We start from the raw sequence: 18,589 nt of genomic DNA on the forward strand, positions 1-18,589 counted from the left end.
GAGGGGCAGAGCATCGCCCCCTGGTGGGCAGAGCATCGCCCCTGGTGGGCGTGCCGGGTGGATCCCGGTCAGGCGCATGCGGGAGTCTGTCTGACTGTCTCTCCCCGTTTCCAGCTTCAGAAAAATAAAAAAAAAAATAAAAAAAAAAAGAAAAAAAAGTTATGTAACACACGTGTAAGAAACGATATGAGTCTATCAGGGGACACTTTGTTTCTCTGGGAGGAGAATCTGCAATACTGACAATGGCAAACTGAATAACAACACAAACAGCAGAGTTGAAGAAAAACGAAGCCAAGGAAAGTATCTTCATAAACAGATTTAACACTAATTCTATTTTGTTACGGAGGGACTCTGATATAAAAGTGATTTGGCCAGTCCTGTTCCCTCTCACTAATTGGAATGTACTCTTTAATGGCCTGTTTCCAATTTCCCAGCTGCCTGAGAGAAGCACGCTCCTGATTCAGGGTCGTGTCTGCCCGAGTCTTCGCTCTGGAACTGAGAGGTCCCCTGAACCAGTGTATCCTTCACTCATTAGGTGACTGACATGTGACCTGTCCTCCTGTTGGAACAAGGCAATAAAGGAGAGAGACTGTTCCAGGTGCTGAGGTACGTTTTTCTCACAACAAGGTTTTCAAGAACGTTTAGGATTCCATTAAAATCAGTGGGTTAAAAGACTTTGATAAATGGTAAAATTAAAACATTGGAAATACATTGTCACTTGCTTTCCTTTGCTGCTGGTCTGTTTTCATAGCTTCCAGAACGGGTCTCTGATACAGCTGTTGAACTCTCCCTAGCTATAGCAGCGATCACGCTCCCTTGTACCTCAGTGCCAATCTGGTTAACAGTTTGTGTTATCGACTATGATAAGGCTCATTGTTCATGTTTATCAAATTAGATATCCTTGTCACAAAAAGCCTACCAAGTAAATTGGTGTGTACGGTCTGCTCTGATAATATAATCCTTTCCCTGATGTTAAATAAAACAAAGTGTTCAAGTGCCAAACAATGTACACGCACACTGTACAGAAGAGAACCTGCAAGTCAGATGCTATATATGTGTATCCTGACTCAGTGGAAACGAATTTAAAGGACCCAAGGTGTCCTTAGAGGCTTCTTATCAAAACATCTGCTTTGATCTGAGACCCCAGTGTCCTGAGTATTTGGATACTGTGAAAATCAGAGCTGTTACAGTACAACAATTTCTAGTTTACAATGGTGACCTTCTTCTTAATAAATGATCAACTATGATAGAATAGTAGCCAAAGAAAGCAGGTTATAAAATGTGCTCAAACAGTGATTTTTTAACATTGAAATCCGTTGCTGAAGAGTTTGGCCAGCTACAGGGAGACGGCTAATTCCTATACACCGGACACAGTCATTGCCAAAGGCTCCCGCAGTCACCAGGCGGGCCTTCCCTGGCTCTCCTCAGCCGTGCACTCTGACACGGGGCTCAGAAGTGGGGGTGCATGGGGGGATGGATTCGGAGGGTGAGGAGAAGCCAAAGAAAGTCTTACTGAGGATAATAAAAAATACTGGTTTTAACTGTAAAATCTGGATACTTTTCAGGCTATGAGTCTTGACATTTAAAACATTTACTAAATTCTAGCTTCTTAATTTTGTTTTAAAATTCATTGATTTGAATTAAATGGATGGCCACCCACATGGAAAGCAGAAAGCAGCAGCTGTCCTCTGCTTGGCGGTGACACTTCTGTTGGTGTGTGTGACAAAGGCACATCGTGGCGCTTGGACTCTGGGAAGATCTTGTTTCCAGCACGAGAGGGACTCCCAGTCATCGCGGAAACTGCGGTGAATCAGGTTTATTCTATGGGCACTGGGCACCTGCTACATACCGGGTACTCTGCTGCCTAGGGGGGCATCTTATCAATCTCTGATCAGATTATCAACCTGAGACCCATGTTAACTTCAGGTCACTGCAGAAATACTCCTGGTTTGTACGAGTCTTACTTACTGGTCAGCTGAAGAACAAGCAATAGGCTGCCGTCACCGAAAGGCACGGCGCGTGTAGAAGGTGGTTAGCACCTCTGAATGTACCTGCGGTTACCAGCTGCTCTAGAACGTGGCTCCATAAGGAAGACCCCGTGAGTGAACAGTATCTGGAGAATGAGTGAGGCTTCATGCTCAAATGCTGACTTGCTGTGTTTCAGAAGTCAGGAGTGGAGCTGTTCATGGAAAACGCCTGAACACAGTGGCTGACCTCTTTCCCCGGTAGCTGCTGGGTGGCCGTGAGGTATCTGAACTGAGTCTGCGCTCAGCTCCCTGACACCTGAGGAGGGCACAGGGATGCCCCACGTAGGAGGGACTCCATGGAAAGACGAGTGTGGGAGTTTCCTCGTCTGTCTGGTGACCTTCCATGCCCCTCCCCAGGGCGGCACACAGCATACCGGCTGACACTAGACTCTTGGTACATGTCTGTTGCAGCTGCCCGAATAAATAACAAGGTATAATTGTTTTGGTAATAAATAACAAGGTGTAATTGTTTAACTTTAGTTTTCCTTGAGGTCTCATTACATGCCGTCGCAGTGATTATTCTGGAAGACACCCACTTGGGCGCTGAATAATAATAACGTTATCAGCTTAAAGCCTGGAACTTGAACCAATGTGTTCCCTAACACAGGAGGCTTGGGATGTGGTGTTGGGAAAAGCTTGTGGGATTTGACTGCGATACACAGTCTTCTAACACGGCTTTGTTTGAGCCTTAGGAAGCCTTGCCCTCCCTAAGCCTTAAGTTATTCATCTTTCACTGAGCTGAACATTGACCGAATGCACACGGTCTGCCTTTTCCAGGGAGGTGAAAGAGACAAACCTTGACCTGGGGATGCTTCAAGATAACACAGAAAAGTGTAACTTGAAAGCTTCTTCATCTGTAAAATTAGAATTACAATACCACCTACCACATGGATTTGGTGAGGCGATTACAACAGTGATAATTAACTTTTACTGTCTATAAAAGCGCTTTGAACACTACAAAGCACTATGCAAATGTTAGTGGATATTTTGATTATATAATCATTCATCATATATTTTTTTCCTTTAGGCTGAATTTCAACCTGAAATTATTCCTGAAATATAATAAGACATTAATTTTTTCATGGAACCTTTTCTAAATTCTCTTCGGAACAAATCGGGAGACAGGGAACCCTGGTGTTGAGCTGTGGTAACCCATCAACCTGCTTCCCAGGTATAAAGTCTTTTTTTGGTTAAATTGATGTATAATTCACATGCCACAAACTCTACACTTTAAAGTGTAGAATTCAGGGAGTTTTAGCATAGTTACCCATACCTCCAGACTCTCCTCATCAGCCCAAAAGGAAGTCCTGCACATGAGCAGTCCTCCTCACTTCTTCCCCCCTCCCCTGCCCACAGTTCCTGGTCACCTGACCCCCACCCCAGTTCCTGTATGTGTCTGTGGATTTGCCGGTTCTGGACATTTCATACACACGGAATCCTTTTGCGTCTGGCTTCTTACACTCTGATGACGTTCCCCAGGCTTCGTCTCTATGACTGGGTGACATCCACGGTACGGACACGCTTCTTACACTCTGATGACGTTCCCCAGGCTTCGTCTCTATGACTGGGTGACACTCCACTGTACGGACACACTTCTTACACTCTGATGACGTTCGCCAGGCTTCGTCTCTATGACTGGGGGACACTCCACTGTACGGACACACTTCTTACACTCTGATGACGTTCGCCAGGCTTCGTCTCTATGACTGGGTGACATCCACTGTACGGACACGTTTCTTACACTCTGATGACGTTCCCCAGGCTTCGTCTCTATGACTGGGTGACACCCCACTGTACGGACACACTTCTTACACTCTGATGACGTTCCCCAGGCTTCGTCTCTATGACTGGGTGACACTCCACTGTACGGACACACTTCTTACACTCTGATGACGTTCGCCAGGCTTCGTCTCTATGACTGGGTGACACCCCACTGTACGGACACGCTTCTTACACTCTGATGACGTTCCCCAGGCTTCGTCTCTATGACTGGGTGACACCCCACTGTACGGACACGCTTCTTACACTCTGATGACGTTCCCCAGGCTTCGTCTCTATGACTGGGTGACACCCCACTGTACGGACACGCTTCTTACACTCTGATGACGTTCCCCAGGCTTCGTCTCTATGACTGGGTGACATCCACAGTACGGACACACTTCTTACACTCTGATGACGTTCGCCAGGCTTCGTCTCTATGACTGGGTGACATCCACAGTACGGACACACTTCTTACACTCTGATGACGTTCGCCAGGCTTCGTCTCTATGACTGGGTGACATCCACGGTACGGACACACTTCTTACACTCTGATGACGTTCCCCAGGCTTCGTCTCTATGACTGGGTGACATCCACAGTACGGACACACTTCTTACACTCTGATGACGTTCGCCAGGCTTCGTCTCTATGACTGGGGGACACTCCACTGTACGGACACACTTCTTACACTCTGATGACGTTCGCCAGGCTTCGTCTCTATGACTGGGTGACACTCCACTGTACGGACACGTTTCTTACACTCTGATGACGTTCGCCAGGCTTCGTCTCTATGACTGGGTGACATCCACGGTACGGACACACTTCTTACACTCTGATGACGTTCCCCAGGCTTCGTCTCTATGACTGGGTGACATCCACGGTACGGACACACTTCTTACACTCTGATGACGTTCGCCAGGCTTCGTCTCTATGACTGGGTGACATCCACGGTACGGACACACTTCTTACACTCTGATGACGTTCGCCAGGCTTCGTCTCTATGACTGGGTGACACTCCACTGTACGGACACGCTTTACACTCTGATAGGCATTTGGCTTGTCCACACTTTCTGGCTATTATGAATAATGCTGCTACTTTTTGTGCGACATAGTTTTGTTTCTTACTGACGGTTTATGTGGTAACTCCACGTGGAACTCCCCGAGGAAACTGAGCATTTTGATTGGATAACTGTCTTCTGTAGCTTCATGCACCCCAGCGTGTCATGGAGGTGATCAAGGCCACCCAGCGCACGTGAAGAGTGACGCAGAGGGAGACGATGACACACGACCCGGCTCTCCTGGAGCCCGGCTGCCCGGCGTTGCTGCCTGGTCAGTGGTCCCCAGGGGGGTGAGGTGCAGTTATGTGACAGTGTCGTCTCAGGACTGAAAAGACAAACGCTGGTTTCCAAAGTGGGCAGTGTGGTAGAAACGAGAGGACGGGGACGGCGTGTCACGCCTGAGTGCTGTGTCCCTGTGGGGGAGACCGGCCTGTGTCCCTGTGGGGGGAGACCTGCCTGTGTCCCTGTGGGGGGAGACCCGCTCCGTGTCCCTGTGGGGGGAGACCCGCTCCGTGTCCCTGTGGGGGGAGACCTGCCTGTGTCCCTGTGGGGGGAGACCTGCCTGTGTCCCTGTGGGGGGGAGACCCGCTCCGTGTCCCTGTGGGGGGGAGACCCGCTCCGTGTCCCTGTGGGGGGAGACCTGCCTGTGTCCCTGTGGGGGGAGACCCGCCTGTGTCCCTGTGGGGGGGAGACCTGCTCCGTGTCCCTGTGGGGGGAGACCTGCCTGTGTCCCTGTGGGGGGGAGACCCGCTCCGTGTCCCTGTGGGGGGAGACCCGCTCCGTGTCCCTGTGGGGGGAGACCCGCTCCGTGTCCCTGTGGGGGGAGACCCGCTCCGTGTCCCTGTGTGGGGGGAGACCCGCTCCGTGTCCCTGTGTGGGGGGAGACCTGCCTGTGTCCCTGTGGGGGGGAGACCCGCTCCGTGTCCCTGTGTGGGGAGACCTGCTCCGTGTCCCTGTGGGGGGAGACCCGCTCCGTGTCCCTGTGGGGGGAGACCCGCTCCGTGTCCCTGTGGGGGGAGACCCGCTCCGCGTCCGTCCCTGCGGGAGATCCCTGCCTCGCTGGGTGCCGCCCCGTGGCCCCGCGCGTCCCTGTAAGCTGTGGTTTCTGCAGCCGAGAGCGAGCAGCAGGGAGTAAACCGCTTAGCTGTGCTGGGGGGGGATGCAGAGCTACATCACAAACCCACGGTGACAGGAGGCGTCTAGTCCCAAACTCTAAGACAGGCTGTTTTTACTAACACATGACCTGAAGTCAATGCTCACTAGAGCAGGTGGCTGTCACGTGTTAGCTGGGAGAGACCCGGAGGCGACTGCGTGGCCGTCAACAGACGCACGACACAGAAGCACCTGTGCTTTCTGCGTGACCAGCGCCGCTTCCTTCGCACGCAGCCCTCCCCAGAGGATGGGTCAGGGTGGTGACAGGCGACGTGCAGAGTCTCCTAAAGCAGGGCCTCTTGCCGCTGCCCCTCCGCTTCAGTCCGTCCTGTCCACTTGGCCTGCACTTCCCGAGCACAGGCTCCTCCCCACGGCCCCAGGTCCAGCTCTGTGCACTTCCTCACGTCTGGCTCCAAAGCCGAGCAGGTGCATTGTTTCAGCAGTGACTCACTGTGCTATGAGGGACTGATTCTGATGCTCTGGTCCTGTGGGCGGGCGGCCCCCTGGCGTGGCCGCGGGCAGCTGAGCGGGTCTTCGTTCACTGGGGGGTGGGGAGGGGTGGGGTGGACCGCGAATCCACCTGCAGTCACAGGCCAGCGCCCAGGGGGAGGCCTCAGGTGTGACAGCTTATCGAGGTTCCACTGTGTCCCGTTCCCTGACGCCCCCTTGGTGAAGCAGTCCACATAGGGGTTCCTGGGGCCATTCCTGCAGCAGTTTACAGGGCCATGTCCCTTGCAGTGAGCTGCATTTTCAGTCCTTTTCCCCTTTTGCTTTTTTGGGGGACAGAGGGGAGTTTCGACTGACAGCTTCCAGCTCGCTGGTTCCCGGTCCCGTCGGAGCTGCCACCGAGCCCATCAGAGGGACCTCCATTTCTACCACGGGGTGTGTGGTGTCCAGCACGCTGTCGTGCCCTGTGAGCCCTTAGGGTATTAATCAGTTATTTCAAATTCCCGGTCTCACACTTCCATAATCTCTCGTCATAACCGAATCCGGTTCTGATGTTTGCTTTGCCTGTTCAAACTGTGGGTGGGTTGTGTTTTGCCTTTTAGCATGCCTCGTAGTTTTGTTAGCACGAGAACGTGCCTCGAGGGAGCCGCTGAGCTGCAGCCAGCCCTCGTTTCTGTTACCAGCTGGGCACGAGGGTGTCGAGCAGGAACTGCAGTGACTGGTCTCCTGTGGACGGCGGTGGTCGGGCTGCACTTCCTGGATGCCGCGCTGCAGGTCCAGAGGCTGCACTTCCCTCTAGGGGCCTGTCTTTGTGTCTTCTCTTCCGGTTTCCTGAGAGACCCCTCTTTAAGGAGGGCTCAGCTGTTAACTCGCTGTTGTCACACAGGAGCTGCAGTGATGGGGTGGTAAGACTGGGGGGGGGTGTTCCAAAGTCCTGTGATTACGTCTCAGTCCCTCACGGAGCCTGTGACTCTGGGATGTGACCCTCACAGCTGCTCCTGGAGTCCCTGCCCCTCACCCTCTGCCACCTGCACAGGTGAGACAGGAAGACCCACTTCCCTCAAGCCAGGCAGGCTCTGGCAAACCAGGCTGGTTAGGCTTGGGTACAATAACTTTGTGTGTGGACAGACCTCTGTTAAGAACAGTAGCACTGGGAGTATTTACAAATGTCTATTTCCGCCCACCCCAACAGAAGCAAAGGGGACTCTTCACATCCTGACCCTGAGAACTGGTGTGGTGCCTAGAGGTAGAATCATGAAAGGGTGGGGTCCCTCAAGACTGGGCCTCCAGCTTCTAATCACTGACTACCACAGTCTCAGACTCACTCTCCAGCAATTAGTCAGTTACCCACCGGAGTGTCCCCGCCCAGCTGGCCCAGCTGTGGCTCCGCTTTGGGCAGTTGTGAGTCTATGTATTTGCCTATCTTTCTGGTTTTAGGGGCAGTGGTTTGTCCTGTGTCTTCAATTCTCTGATGGATCTAAGAATTGTTGATTTTCACTTTGTTCATCTTTTTTTTGTGTGTGTGTGGGGGGTAGTGTGAGGGTAGGAGTGTGACTTCTAAGTCCTTTACATGGTGGACCAGAACCTGATGTCCCCAACACTGTACTTGTTAAATGATCTATCTCCATTCATCCCTCCATCCATCCCCTCCCTCCCACTCTCCTTTACAAATAGTGACATTTTACTTCATTTCCAATCTGATGTCTTTATTTCTTTTTCTTGTCTGACTGCTGTGGCTGGGACTTTCAGTACTACATTGCATAACAGTCGTGAGAGTGGGCATCCTTGGTTTGTTCCTGACCTTAGAAGAAAAGCTCTCAGCTTTTCACCATTGAATATGATGTCAGCTGAGGGCTTTTCGCACTTGGCCCTTGTCTAGTTGAGGTTCGTTCCTTCTATATCCACTTTGTTGAGAGTTTTAATCATAAATGACGTTGAATTTTTTCCAGTGGTTTTTCTGCATCAGTTGAGACAACAATTTGATTTTTACCCTTGGCTTGGTTAATGTGAGACATCACATTAATTATTTTGTGAATGTTGAATCGCTCTTGCATCCCTGGTATAAATCCCACTAATCATGGTATGTAATCCTTTCAATGTACTGTTGAATTTGGTTTCTAGTATTCTGTTGAGAATTTTGGCAAGAAATGGGCAATCAGGCCTATTTCAGATTGTTTACTGATTTTTAAAAATATAAACTCTTGGCCCTGGCCGGTTGGCTCAGCGGAAGACCGTAGGCCTGGCATGCGGGGGACCCGGGTTCGATTCCCGGCCAGGGCACATAGGAGAGGTGCCCATTTGCTTCTCCACCACCCCCTCCTTCCTCTCTGTCTCTCTCTTCCCCTCCCGCAGCTGAGGCTCCATCGGAGCAAGGATGGCCCAGGCGCTGGGGATGGCTCCTTGGCCTCTGCCCCAGGCGCTAGAGTGGCTCTGGTCGCAGCAGAACGACGCCCTGGAGGGGCAGAGCATCGCCCCCTGGTGGGCAGAGCGCCGCCCCTGGTGGGCGTGCCAGGTGGATCCTGGTTGGGCGCATGTGGGAGTCTGTCTGTCTCTCCCTGTTTCCAGCTTCAGAAAAATACAAAAAAAAAAAAAAATATATATATATATATATATATATAAACTCTTGAAATAAATTAAGTAGTATTCACATTCTCAATTACTTTTATGAATATACATAATTAAGTAATTAAAGTTTATTATAATGGTTAATAATTTGCTCACTAAATGAAAATTTAAAAATAACAAATATTTTGTGTAAAGAACAATGACTATACTAAATTTCAGGCCACTGGTCAAGTTATACAAAAATACTGGAGCAACTAAATGAAACCAGTGGGAACACTAGTCTAGCACAGTGGTCGGCAAACTCATGAGTCAACAGAGCCAAATATCAACAGGACAACGATTGAAATTTCTTTTGAGAGCCAAATTTTTAAAATTTAAACTATATAGGCAGGTACATTGTTGCTAACTTAATTAAGGTGCTCCTAAGCTGGCCTCTGCACCTGCACTCAAGGGGCCAAAGAGCCGCATGTGTCTCACGAGCCACGGTTTGCCAACCACTGGAAGGATGCTCGAGTTTCCCTCAATTTTATGTTTATGTTTCTCCACTTAAAATAAATATATGCAGAGAATGAACTAAAATTATTTCAAGGTTCTCAAAAAGTGATCCTTTAATGTTTATAGCTTGGGAATGGTGATTATTTTTCATACTGGCTACTGTTGGAGTTGAAGAATTTTGTATTTTCTCTACTGTAGATAAAGTTGGTGGACTCTATGATACAATTATAACCTATTATATAAACTACAACATCAAAGTTGCAGTCATTTTGCTAAAAACCAGCAGAAACAGAGTTGCAATTTTTATATTAGTAATCTGCCTTAGAGTCAAAGCCATCTTATTTCCACTTAAAAACAATATGCGATTAGCCTGACCGGTGGTGGCACAGTGGACAGAGCATTGACCTAGAATACTGAAGTCCCCTGTTTGACACCTCAAGGTTGCAGGCTTGAGCGGGGCTCATCCAGCTTGAATGCGGGATCATCAACATGAGCCCAAGGTCGCTGGCTTGAGCAAGGGGTCACTGGCTCAGCCTGAATCCTCTGGTCAAGGCATATACAAGAAGCAAACAATGAACAACTAAATTGAAGCAACTATGAGTTGATGCTTCTCACTCTCTCTTTTCCTTCTCTCTCTTCCTTCTTTTCCCTCTCTCTTTCTAAAAAATAATATTTAAAAAAATCTTAGAAAAATACATGGTTAATGAGAAAACTCTAGTTAATGTGAATAAAGTAGAAAATACTTTTATGTCTGAAACATGTTTTGTTTTTTGTTTTTTTTTTAATTTTATTTATTCATTTTTAGAGAGGAGAGAGAGAGGGAGAGAGAGAGAGGGGGGGGGGAGGAGCTGGAAGCATCAACTCCCATATGTGCCTTGACCAGGCAAGCCCAGGGTTTCGAACCGGCGACCTCAGCATTTCCAGGTCGACGCTTTATCCACTGCGCCACCACAGGTCAGGCTGAAACATGTTTAACAATAAAATAGTCCATATCTTTCAGGGTGATTTCCATGTAGACAAACTCTGAATGTTTATCATGGATCAGCATTTGATCATTTTTGAGAAAATAATTCAGGTCTCTGTGGGAGGAGCATGGGGGGCTCCGAGCGCTCCGTGGGAGGAGCGTGGGGGGCTCCGAGCGCTCCGTGGGAGGAGCGTGGGAGCTGAGTGCTCTGTGGGAGGAGCGTGGGGGGCTCCGAGCGCTCCGCGGGGGGAGCATGGGAGCTCCGAGCGCTCCGTGGGGGGGGGAGCGTGGGGGGCTCCGAGCGCTCCGCGGGAGCAGTGTGGGGGGCTCCGAGTGCTCTGTGGAACGGGCACAATGTCACCCGGGTCTGCACCATGTACTCATTTCTTTGTGGCCTCTAGTCCTCCTGTCCTCCTGGTCTAGAAAGTCCAGTTTATCATGGAAAAAGCACACAAGAATACAAGTTCCGCAGTTATTGCAGGGTAGAACTAACTTCAGAAAAGCAAATGTCTATGAGTAAGTTGCTAAAACTATGATTTGTAATTAAATCAGTACCTCTGCTCTTTAAATTTATGTATTTGATTTTACTTGATTCTATATTCTAATGAATTTAATAATAGGGATTGGTGAAAAATTAAGGAGATGAAGAACATAGTTTTTTTCAAATTCTATTTTTCAATTTTAGACTCAAGGTACAGTGACTTCTGTATTGACCGTATTTTATTTAAGCATGCGTGAGAAAATCGTCTTTTTTTTTTTTTTTTTGTATTTTTCTGAAGCTGGAAACGGGGAGAGACAGTCAGACAGACTCCTGCACGCACCCGACCGGGATCCACCCGGCATGCCCACCAGGGGTGATGCTCTGCCCCTCTGGGGCGTAGCTCTGCTGCAACCAGAGCCACTCTAGCGCCTGGGGCAGAGGCCAAGGAGCCATCCCCAGCGCCCGGGCCATCTTTGCTCCAATGGAGCCTTGGCTGCGGGAGGGGAAGAGAGAGACAGAGAGGAAGGAGGGGAGGGGGTGGAGAAGCAAATGGGTGCTTCTCCTATGTGCCCTGGCCGGGAATCGAACCCAGGTCCCCTGCACGCCAGGCCAACGCTCTACCGCTGAGCCAACCAGCCAGGGCTGAGAAAATCGTCTTAAGACTTTTATTTCCTTCTGGCACTTGTTCAGTGTGCTCCCCGTTTACAGCATGGTGTGCAGAACGGGTCTGTGAATTTTCGTCCTGACAGTAGCTCACAGTCGCTCCCTATGGTTTGTGTGGTGCCCGACTGACAGAGAAAAACGTCGATACTGAAAGCAGTCAAGTCCTTAAGTCAGACTACGGGAATGAGAAGGAATACATCCATGGTATTACTGAATGATGAATGAGATTTTAATCAAATTCCTTTGTACCAAATATACTTGCACAGCAGAGTGGGCTTGTTGAATTATTTATAACCACTTGTGGATGACAAAACATCTGCTAGCAAAGACCGCAGGACAGACAAACAACACTCCTTTCCCCACTCTCTGCTCCCAAGGCTGCCAGGCAGCCATCTTCCTTCAGGGCTAAGATCCACAGTGACTGGGATATTGTGCTAGAAATCAGGCTGTAAATAGGATTTCATGAAGCAAACCTTTCATTTTTGTTGGCACTGCAATTTCTTCCCTTCTTTGATTTTTCAGAGTATGTCTTTGCACTCATTTACATCTGTGCAGATGGGATTTCTAATTGCTGAACAGCTGAATAATTTGCAAACTTTCTCCTAGTTTCTCAGACTTTCTGTATGTCTTGTAATTCATTCATGCATTTAATCATTCAATTTTTATAATTACATCAAGAGGATATTTCAGTTACTGCTTAGAGCTATTCCATCTCTTCCCTCCTTTCCTCCTACCATATAATGAGTTTTTCCTTATTTTTGGGTCCATAAAAATGGAGAATGAAAGCACCTCTGTCTATACTTGTTCATGGTCAGGGCTCTAGGCGTCTCCAGGAAGCACGTTCACACGTTGGGCCCCTTTCTCACGTGGGGAAGGAAGTGACTGCAGCTGTGTTGCTGTGGCTGACCCTCATCCTCACCACCGGCCGGCGATCAGGAGCACGCAGCTCCGCCTGGCCTTGCTTCCTTTCTGTCCTGACTGCAGTGCCCTTGTCACTCACTCAAAGGTATAACCAGATGTTTCATGACCAGGTATAAAAACCACCTCTATGTAAAATTTAGCTTCTCTTCCACTAGGAAAAAACCAGGGTCTGTTTAGGTGGTAGACTGGATTCCTCATTTTACTCCTCTCCTAAGATGAGCTTTGTTAACTGATTGACCACTTCACAACTGGATCAAGATAACTCGAGTAACTCCTCTCAATCTCTGATACTTCCTCTGAGAAACAAGGATAATGACCTGCTCCATCACCATGGGGATATATGGTAGAATCAACGTTAATATATTTTCATGAGGACCTTTTGGAATCCATGGATGTAAATAATAAAAAGATGAAGTATAATGTGAAAAATGAAGACTTTATAGAGGGTATGAGAACACGGTGATTTTTGTCCTCCAGGTTACCCTGCCAGTGTATCAGCTAATGGCGTTTTCATGCACCATGAACACTGTGTCCGGTCTTACCTGAACCGTTTTTCAGATGTCCATTTGCATCTACAGTCGTATACATGATGTAAGGGCCAGGCTGGTTTACTCCAAAGGGCTGCAAAAGAAAAGGAATGATTAAGCCTTGAAAAGCAAGTGAGTCATTTTATCAGCAATTTCCAAGCTCTGCTGTGTATTACCTAAGGGTAAATATTTCAAGCAGTTCTCCCAACGGGGCTGTCACTATCTGACTGGCAGCTACCCGAAAAGTGCCATTCTCAGAAGCTCTTTATATTGCCAGATGGAGCACTTGCTCTGTGCGAACAGTCCTATCAAACTGGACTGTCTGCTAAGAACAATCTTTAGCAATTACTTATATTGAAGCTGTGCTATCAGTTTGGGCTAATGAGAGGCAGACCAAATCTTTGAGAAGCTCTGACATGTTCCTGGGAATCTAGCAGGCCACACACGTGCAGTGTTTCCAGATAAGAGCCTGAGGAGGACTAATCTCTCCCCCAATCTTTCATTTAAGGAAGCCTCTCTCCAGTCCGCACCGACCATCAGGTCGAGCAGAGACTGCAGTGACTACACACAACAGACTTCATTCACAGTGTCCGTCTGGAAAAGTCACTGCACCAGCAGCAGCAGCGGCAGCAGCAGCAAAGAGCAACAACAGCCCCAAGAGAGTGATTCCCAGGGTTAACAAACACTTTATTTAAAATGTCTAGTTTTCCACAAAGAAATTATAACACATACAAACAGGAAAGTATAGGCCATACAAAGGAAAAAAAAAGAAAGCAGTCAACAGAAATTGACCTGAAGGAACCCTTGATGTTTGACTCAGTAGGCTACAACTTGAACTCAGCTATTATAAATATAGTATTTATATATTCAAAGAACTGGAGGATGTCATGTCTGAAGAACTCAAGGAAATGATGAGGACTATCAAAATAGACTATCAATAAAGATATGAAAATGACACACTCTAAAACACCCAACTTCTAGAGTTCAACAACAAGTTAAAAAGTCACTTGAGTGGCTCAACAGCAAATTTAAATTGTCAGAGGAAAGCGTCAACAAAACCGAAGATGATCCAGTCTGAGAAGGAGAAAAATAAAGAATATAAAGAAAATAGACAGCCTGAGAGGCATGCTGGTGGCTTGAGGACCCCTCTTTAAGATCTATTGATCTACTGGGACTACACTTTGTGTGCATTTTATACAAATTGGCAGCTTGCAATAGTATTTAGTGCAACCAGACCTTTGTATAATAATTGGGATTGATGAATACCAGAGAGTAAAACCGTTAGTTTGACTGAGTACAAAGGACAATACAACACCTGTCCTTCTTTTCCGGGTGCTTTTTTTTTTCTGAAGTGAGAAGCGGGGAGGCCGTCAGACGGACTCCCACACGCACCCAACCAGGATCCACCTGGTATGCCCACCAGGAAGTGACGCTCTGCCCATTTGGGGCGTTGCTCCACTGCATCTGGAGCCATTCTAGTGCCTGAGGTGGAGGCCAGGGAGCCGTCCTCAGTGCCCAGGGCCAACTTTGCTCCAATGGAGCCTTGGCTGCAGGAGGGGAAGAGAGAGACAGAGAGGAAGGAGAGGGGGAAGGGTGGAGAAGCAATGGGTGCTTCTCCTGTGTGCCCTGGCCAGGAATCAAACCCGGGACTTCCACACACCAGGCCGAGACTCAACCGCTGAGCCAACCGGCCAGGGTCCTTTTCCAGGTGCTTTTAGTGGTGTAGACTTTTCTTTTTCTTTTTTTTTGTATTTTTCTGAAGCTGGAAACGGGGAGAGATAGTCAGACAGACTCCCGCATGCGCCCGACCGGGATCCACCCGGCACGCCCACCAGGGGCAACGCTCTGCCCACCAGGGGGTGATGCTCTGCCCCTCTGGAGCGTCGCTCTGCCGCGACCAGAGCCACTCTAGCGCCTGGGGCAGAGGCCAAGGAGCCATCCCCAGCGCCCGGGCCATCTTTGCTCCAATGGAGCCTTGGCTGCGGGAGGGGAAGAGAGAGACAGAGTGGAAGGAGGGGGTGGGGGTGGAGAAGCAAATGGGCCCTTCTCCTATGTGCCCTGGCCGGGAATCGAACCCGGGTCCCCCGCACTCCAGGCCGACGCTCTACTGCTGAGCCAGCCGGCCAGGGCCTTCTTTTTTTCTTTTAAAAGTAGCAGTGCTCCCTTGCCCACCAGTAGAAATACAAATGAGTGGATGAAAGTTCACAGAACTGAAATTTCACAGAATTGAAAGGCAGAGAAAGATTTGAGTTGGGATCACTAAGCTTTCTGAACTGTGTGATATAGTCTGTAATGTTTTGATGTATTTTAATTTATTTAGCTCTAAAAGGTATGATCTTAAAGTATTTTTTGTGTAACTGTTTTCACGTGGCCTATACTATTCTGACATCAACATCCTCAACTTTTCATCCTTTATTGTACAAGAGCATGACCTTTTCCTTTTAAGGGCAAACCGAAGGCTGTCCATCATAAGGTATACACGTGAAGTGTAGGATATAATGGAACTGTGAGGGAGCAGAATTGCCCTGACCGCAGAGAGGCAGGTAGAATCCACCCAGAAAACATAAATATGTTAGCATTAAATAACCCATACAAAAACTTATAAACAGATTTTAATTTTCAAGTGACAAATTCGAGATGAAGAGGGGAGCCATCTTATGTCAAGCAGTAAATACAGAGTATTTCAAATGAAAGAATCCCATAGTTCACACAGTGTATAACAAAAGATAATTTAAAAACGATTTGGAGAGAACATCTCAGAAAAACAAATTTGGGAGTGCTCAGGATACAAATGGCAAGAAAAAGCCAGGGTAGGGGTTGAGATGACTTTCTAAAGAGTATACACAGAGTGAGAGAGAGCCTAAAATGGAACCCTGAGAAGCATCAGCATTTACAGGACGGGAGAGAGTCCATTAAGGCACCTGGGGGTGTGGCCGGAGAGAGAAGGGAACGGGCGGGGGAGAACTGTAAGCCTCAGGCCCCAGTTCTGTCTTCAGGGAGACACTAGATGATAGCAGAGCCCCGTAAACAGTAAATACAGTGTAACCTCTAGTCAGATAAACACAAAACCTCATTATAAAGGCTTATCTACTTAGTCTCTGTCACCCAATACAGCACGTCTGGCTTTCAGGTAAAAAGTTTAAAGCATGCTAAAAGGCAGAAAACAAAGTTTGAATAGACAAAGCAAACATCAGAACTAGGCTCAGATATAACAGGATGTTGGAATTATCAGACTAGAAATTTAAAATAATTATGATTAATGTTAAAGGCTCTAATGGAAAAAGTAGACAACATGCAAGAATTATTAATTTAAGCAGAGAGATGGAAACTCTCACAAAAGGAGACAGTAGAAATTAAAAAAGAAACTAAAATAAATGAATACTTTTGAGGGACTCATCAGTAGACAGGACACAGTAAAGAATCAGTGAACTGGGAGATACAGCAATAGAAATACCCAAAGGGAAAAACTAACGAAAAACGAAACAATATCCAAGAACTGTGAGGCAAAAATATGTGTCATGGGACTACTAGAAGGAAAAGGAGAAAAAGGAATGACAGAAACATTTGAAATAAGAATATGAGACTCTCCCAAAATTAGTGACCGACATGAAACCACAGCTCCAGGAAGCTTAGAGAAAACCAAACAAGATGGATACTTAAAAACCTATATCCAGGATTATCACATTCAATCTGCAGAAAATCAAAGAGAAAATCCTGAGAGTAACCATAGAAAAAGAATGGAAGAAAAGGTGTCTAGGAGTTCATATAAGACTATACAATTATGAATACTCATTTGAGGTTGAAGATTATGAGTCAACATAATCTTGTGTTGGGCCAACATGCAGGGCTGTGTGTTTTTCTTCAGAAATGCCCAAGGAGCACAGGTTTAAGAGTGAGAGAGAGAGAGGCAGCTGGACTAACACGGGGCTGCTGTTTGGCCAGGCAGGCATGGTGGGAGGAGAGTGTTTTATGCGAGGTCAGGTTGGTGGCAGAAGTGATGAATGACTGATACAGGGGAGCTAAATAAGGGGGAGATAAAGACAAGTGTGGGCTGATACAGGCCAAGAGGATACTGGTCTTAAAGTTGGACAAGTACAGTCAGAGGAACGAGAGAGAGGGGGCTAAAAAAACACACAGTGGTCAGAGAGCTGGAGAAATGCAGAGATTTCAAAAGTAAAACAGTTCCAGTGGGTAAGGTCTGGAGGATGGCCATGGGAGTGAGGTGCTGAAGTTGAATGAGTTTTCAAAATGAAGATAAAGGAGTGTGGGTGGGATCAGCTGCTGACTGCAATAATTCCTCCTCTCCATATCAGATTGGTTGCCTGGATCAGGTGGAGTCCGACAGGCAGCAGAGGAGCTATTCAACTCATAAATTAACTCAAGTGCTAAAGGGCATCATGTGATATGTATGTTTTCCCCTCTCTGTCTCGCACGGGGTCATGTCTAATATAACACCTTCTATTACGATGTCAAAGCAATATGAAGAACACCCACTCTTCCATGAAATAAGCAATTTCACAAGTGGGCATACCTTTGATAGATGGAAAATGGAGGCAGCACAGTGTGTGTTTGTTGCTTTTAGGCTGTCATAAAACAGTGATGTGTGGTATCAGTGGGGAAGGGCCGTTCAACAGGATCTGAACTTGAGAGGCAGGAGGCGGGGGCAGGGAGGCAGCTGCAGAGAAGCCAAGCGGCGCTGGGTGGCGGAGTTGTCACCGTAAGGACAGCGCTGGCCGCTGCACTGTGTGACTTCCACAGTGAAGCCGCTCTCCACACCACAGAAGTGGCTTTTATTTTAAGGTGAGGGGAATAGGAGCAATGTTGACCTCAAAAGCATAATCTGCCCGAATTATACAGTCTTTCCTATCAAATTTTCCACTTGAGCTCGAGGGTAGAACGAGTGGGCTTAATTTCAACTTTTTAAAGTTCTTTACTTGAGCATGTAATGAAGGAGCCACATGGTGGGGATGTGGTCAATGAGGGAATGGGACAGGAACAAGGACCTGGACATTTCACAAACTGGGCAGACAAGAGCCAAATAACCAAGTTCATCTTCAGCCTCTTACTCATCACATCAACACTCTAATTTCGTTAAACTGACCTTATTTTTTATAGCAGTTTTAGAGTCACAGCAAGAGTAACTGGAAGATAGAGTCCCCGCATCCTGCCTGAGCCCCGTCCTCACGGTAGCTCCCCACCCCATGCATCTGCATTCTCACAGTGACGTCAGAGCAGGTGGGAGGGGCCAGCACCATCCACTGGCAGTGCCAACAGAGCAGGAGGGAGGGGGCCAGCACCCATCCACTGGCAGTGCCAACAGAGCAGGAGGGAGGGGCCAGCACCCATCCACTCGCAGTGCCAACAGAGCAGGCGGGAGGGGCCAGCACCCATCCACTCGCGGTGCCAACAGAGCAGGCGGGAGGGGCCAGCACCCATCCACTCGCGGTGCCAACAGAGCAGGCGGGAGGGGCCAGCACCCATCCACTCGCGGTGCCAACAGAGCAGGCGGGAGGGGCCAGCACCCATCCAC

The 18,589-nt window shown here is 48.1% G+C and overlaps 1 protein-coding gene across 1 annotated transcript in view; it reads right to left on the reverse strand.

The window, feature by feature from the left end:
• The window catches only part of ITFG1 (integrin alpha FG-GAP repeat containing 1), a 122,302-nt gene that overhangs the window by 10,674 nt on the left and 93,039 nt on the right, over positions 1-18,589 (reverse strand). Inside the window, exon 14 of the mRNA XM_066243157.1 lies at positions 13,075-13,153. Coding sequence (XP_066099254.1) covers positions 13,075-13,153 — 79 coding nt within the window. The remainder of the gene's footprint in view (positions 1-13,074; positions 13,154-18,589) is intronic.

Source organism: Saccopteryx bilineata, chromosome 9 (assembly GCF_036850765.1).
Source record: "Saccopteryx bilineata isolate mSacBil1 chromosome 9, mSacBil1_pri_phased_curated, whole genome shotgun sequence".
NCBI lineage: Eukaryota > Metazoa > Chordata > Mammalia > Chiroptera > Emballonuridae > Saccopteryx > Saccopteryx bilineata.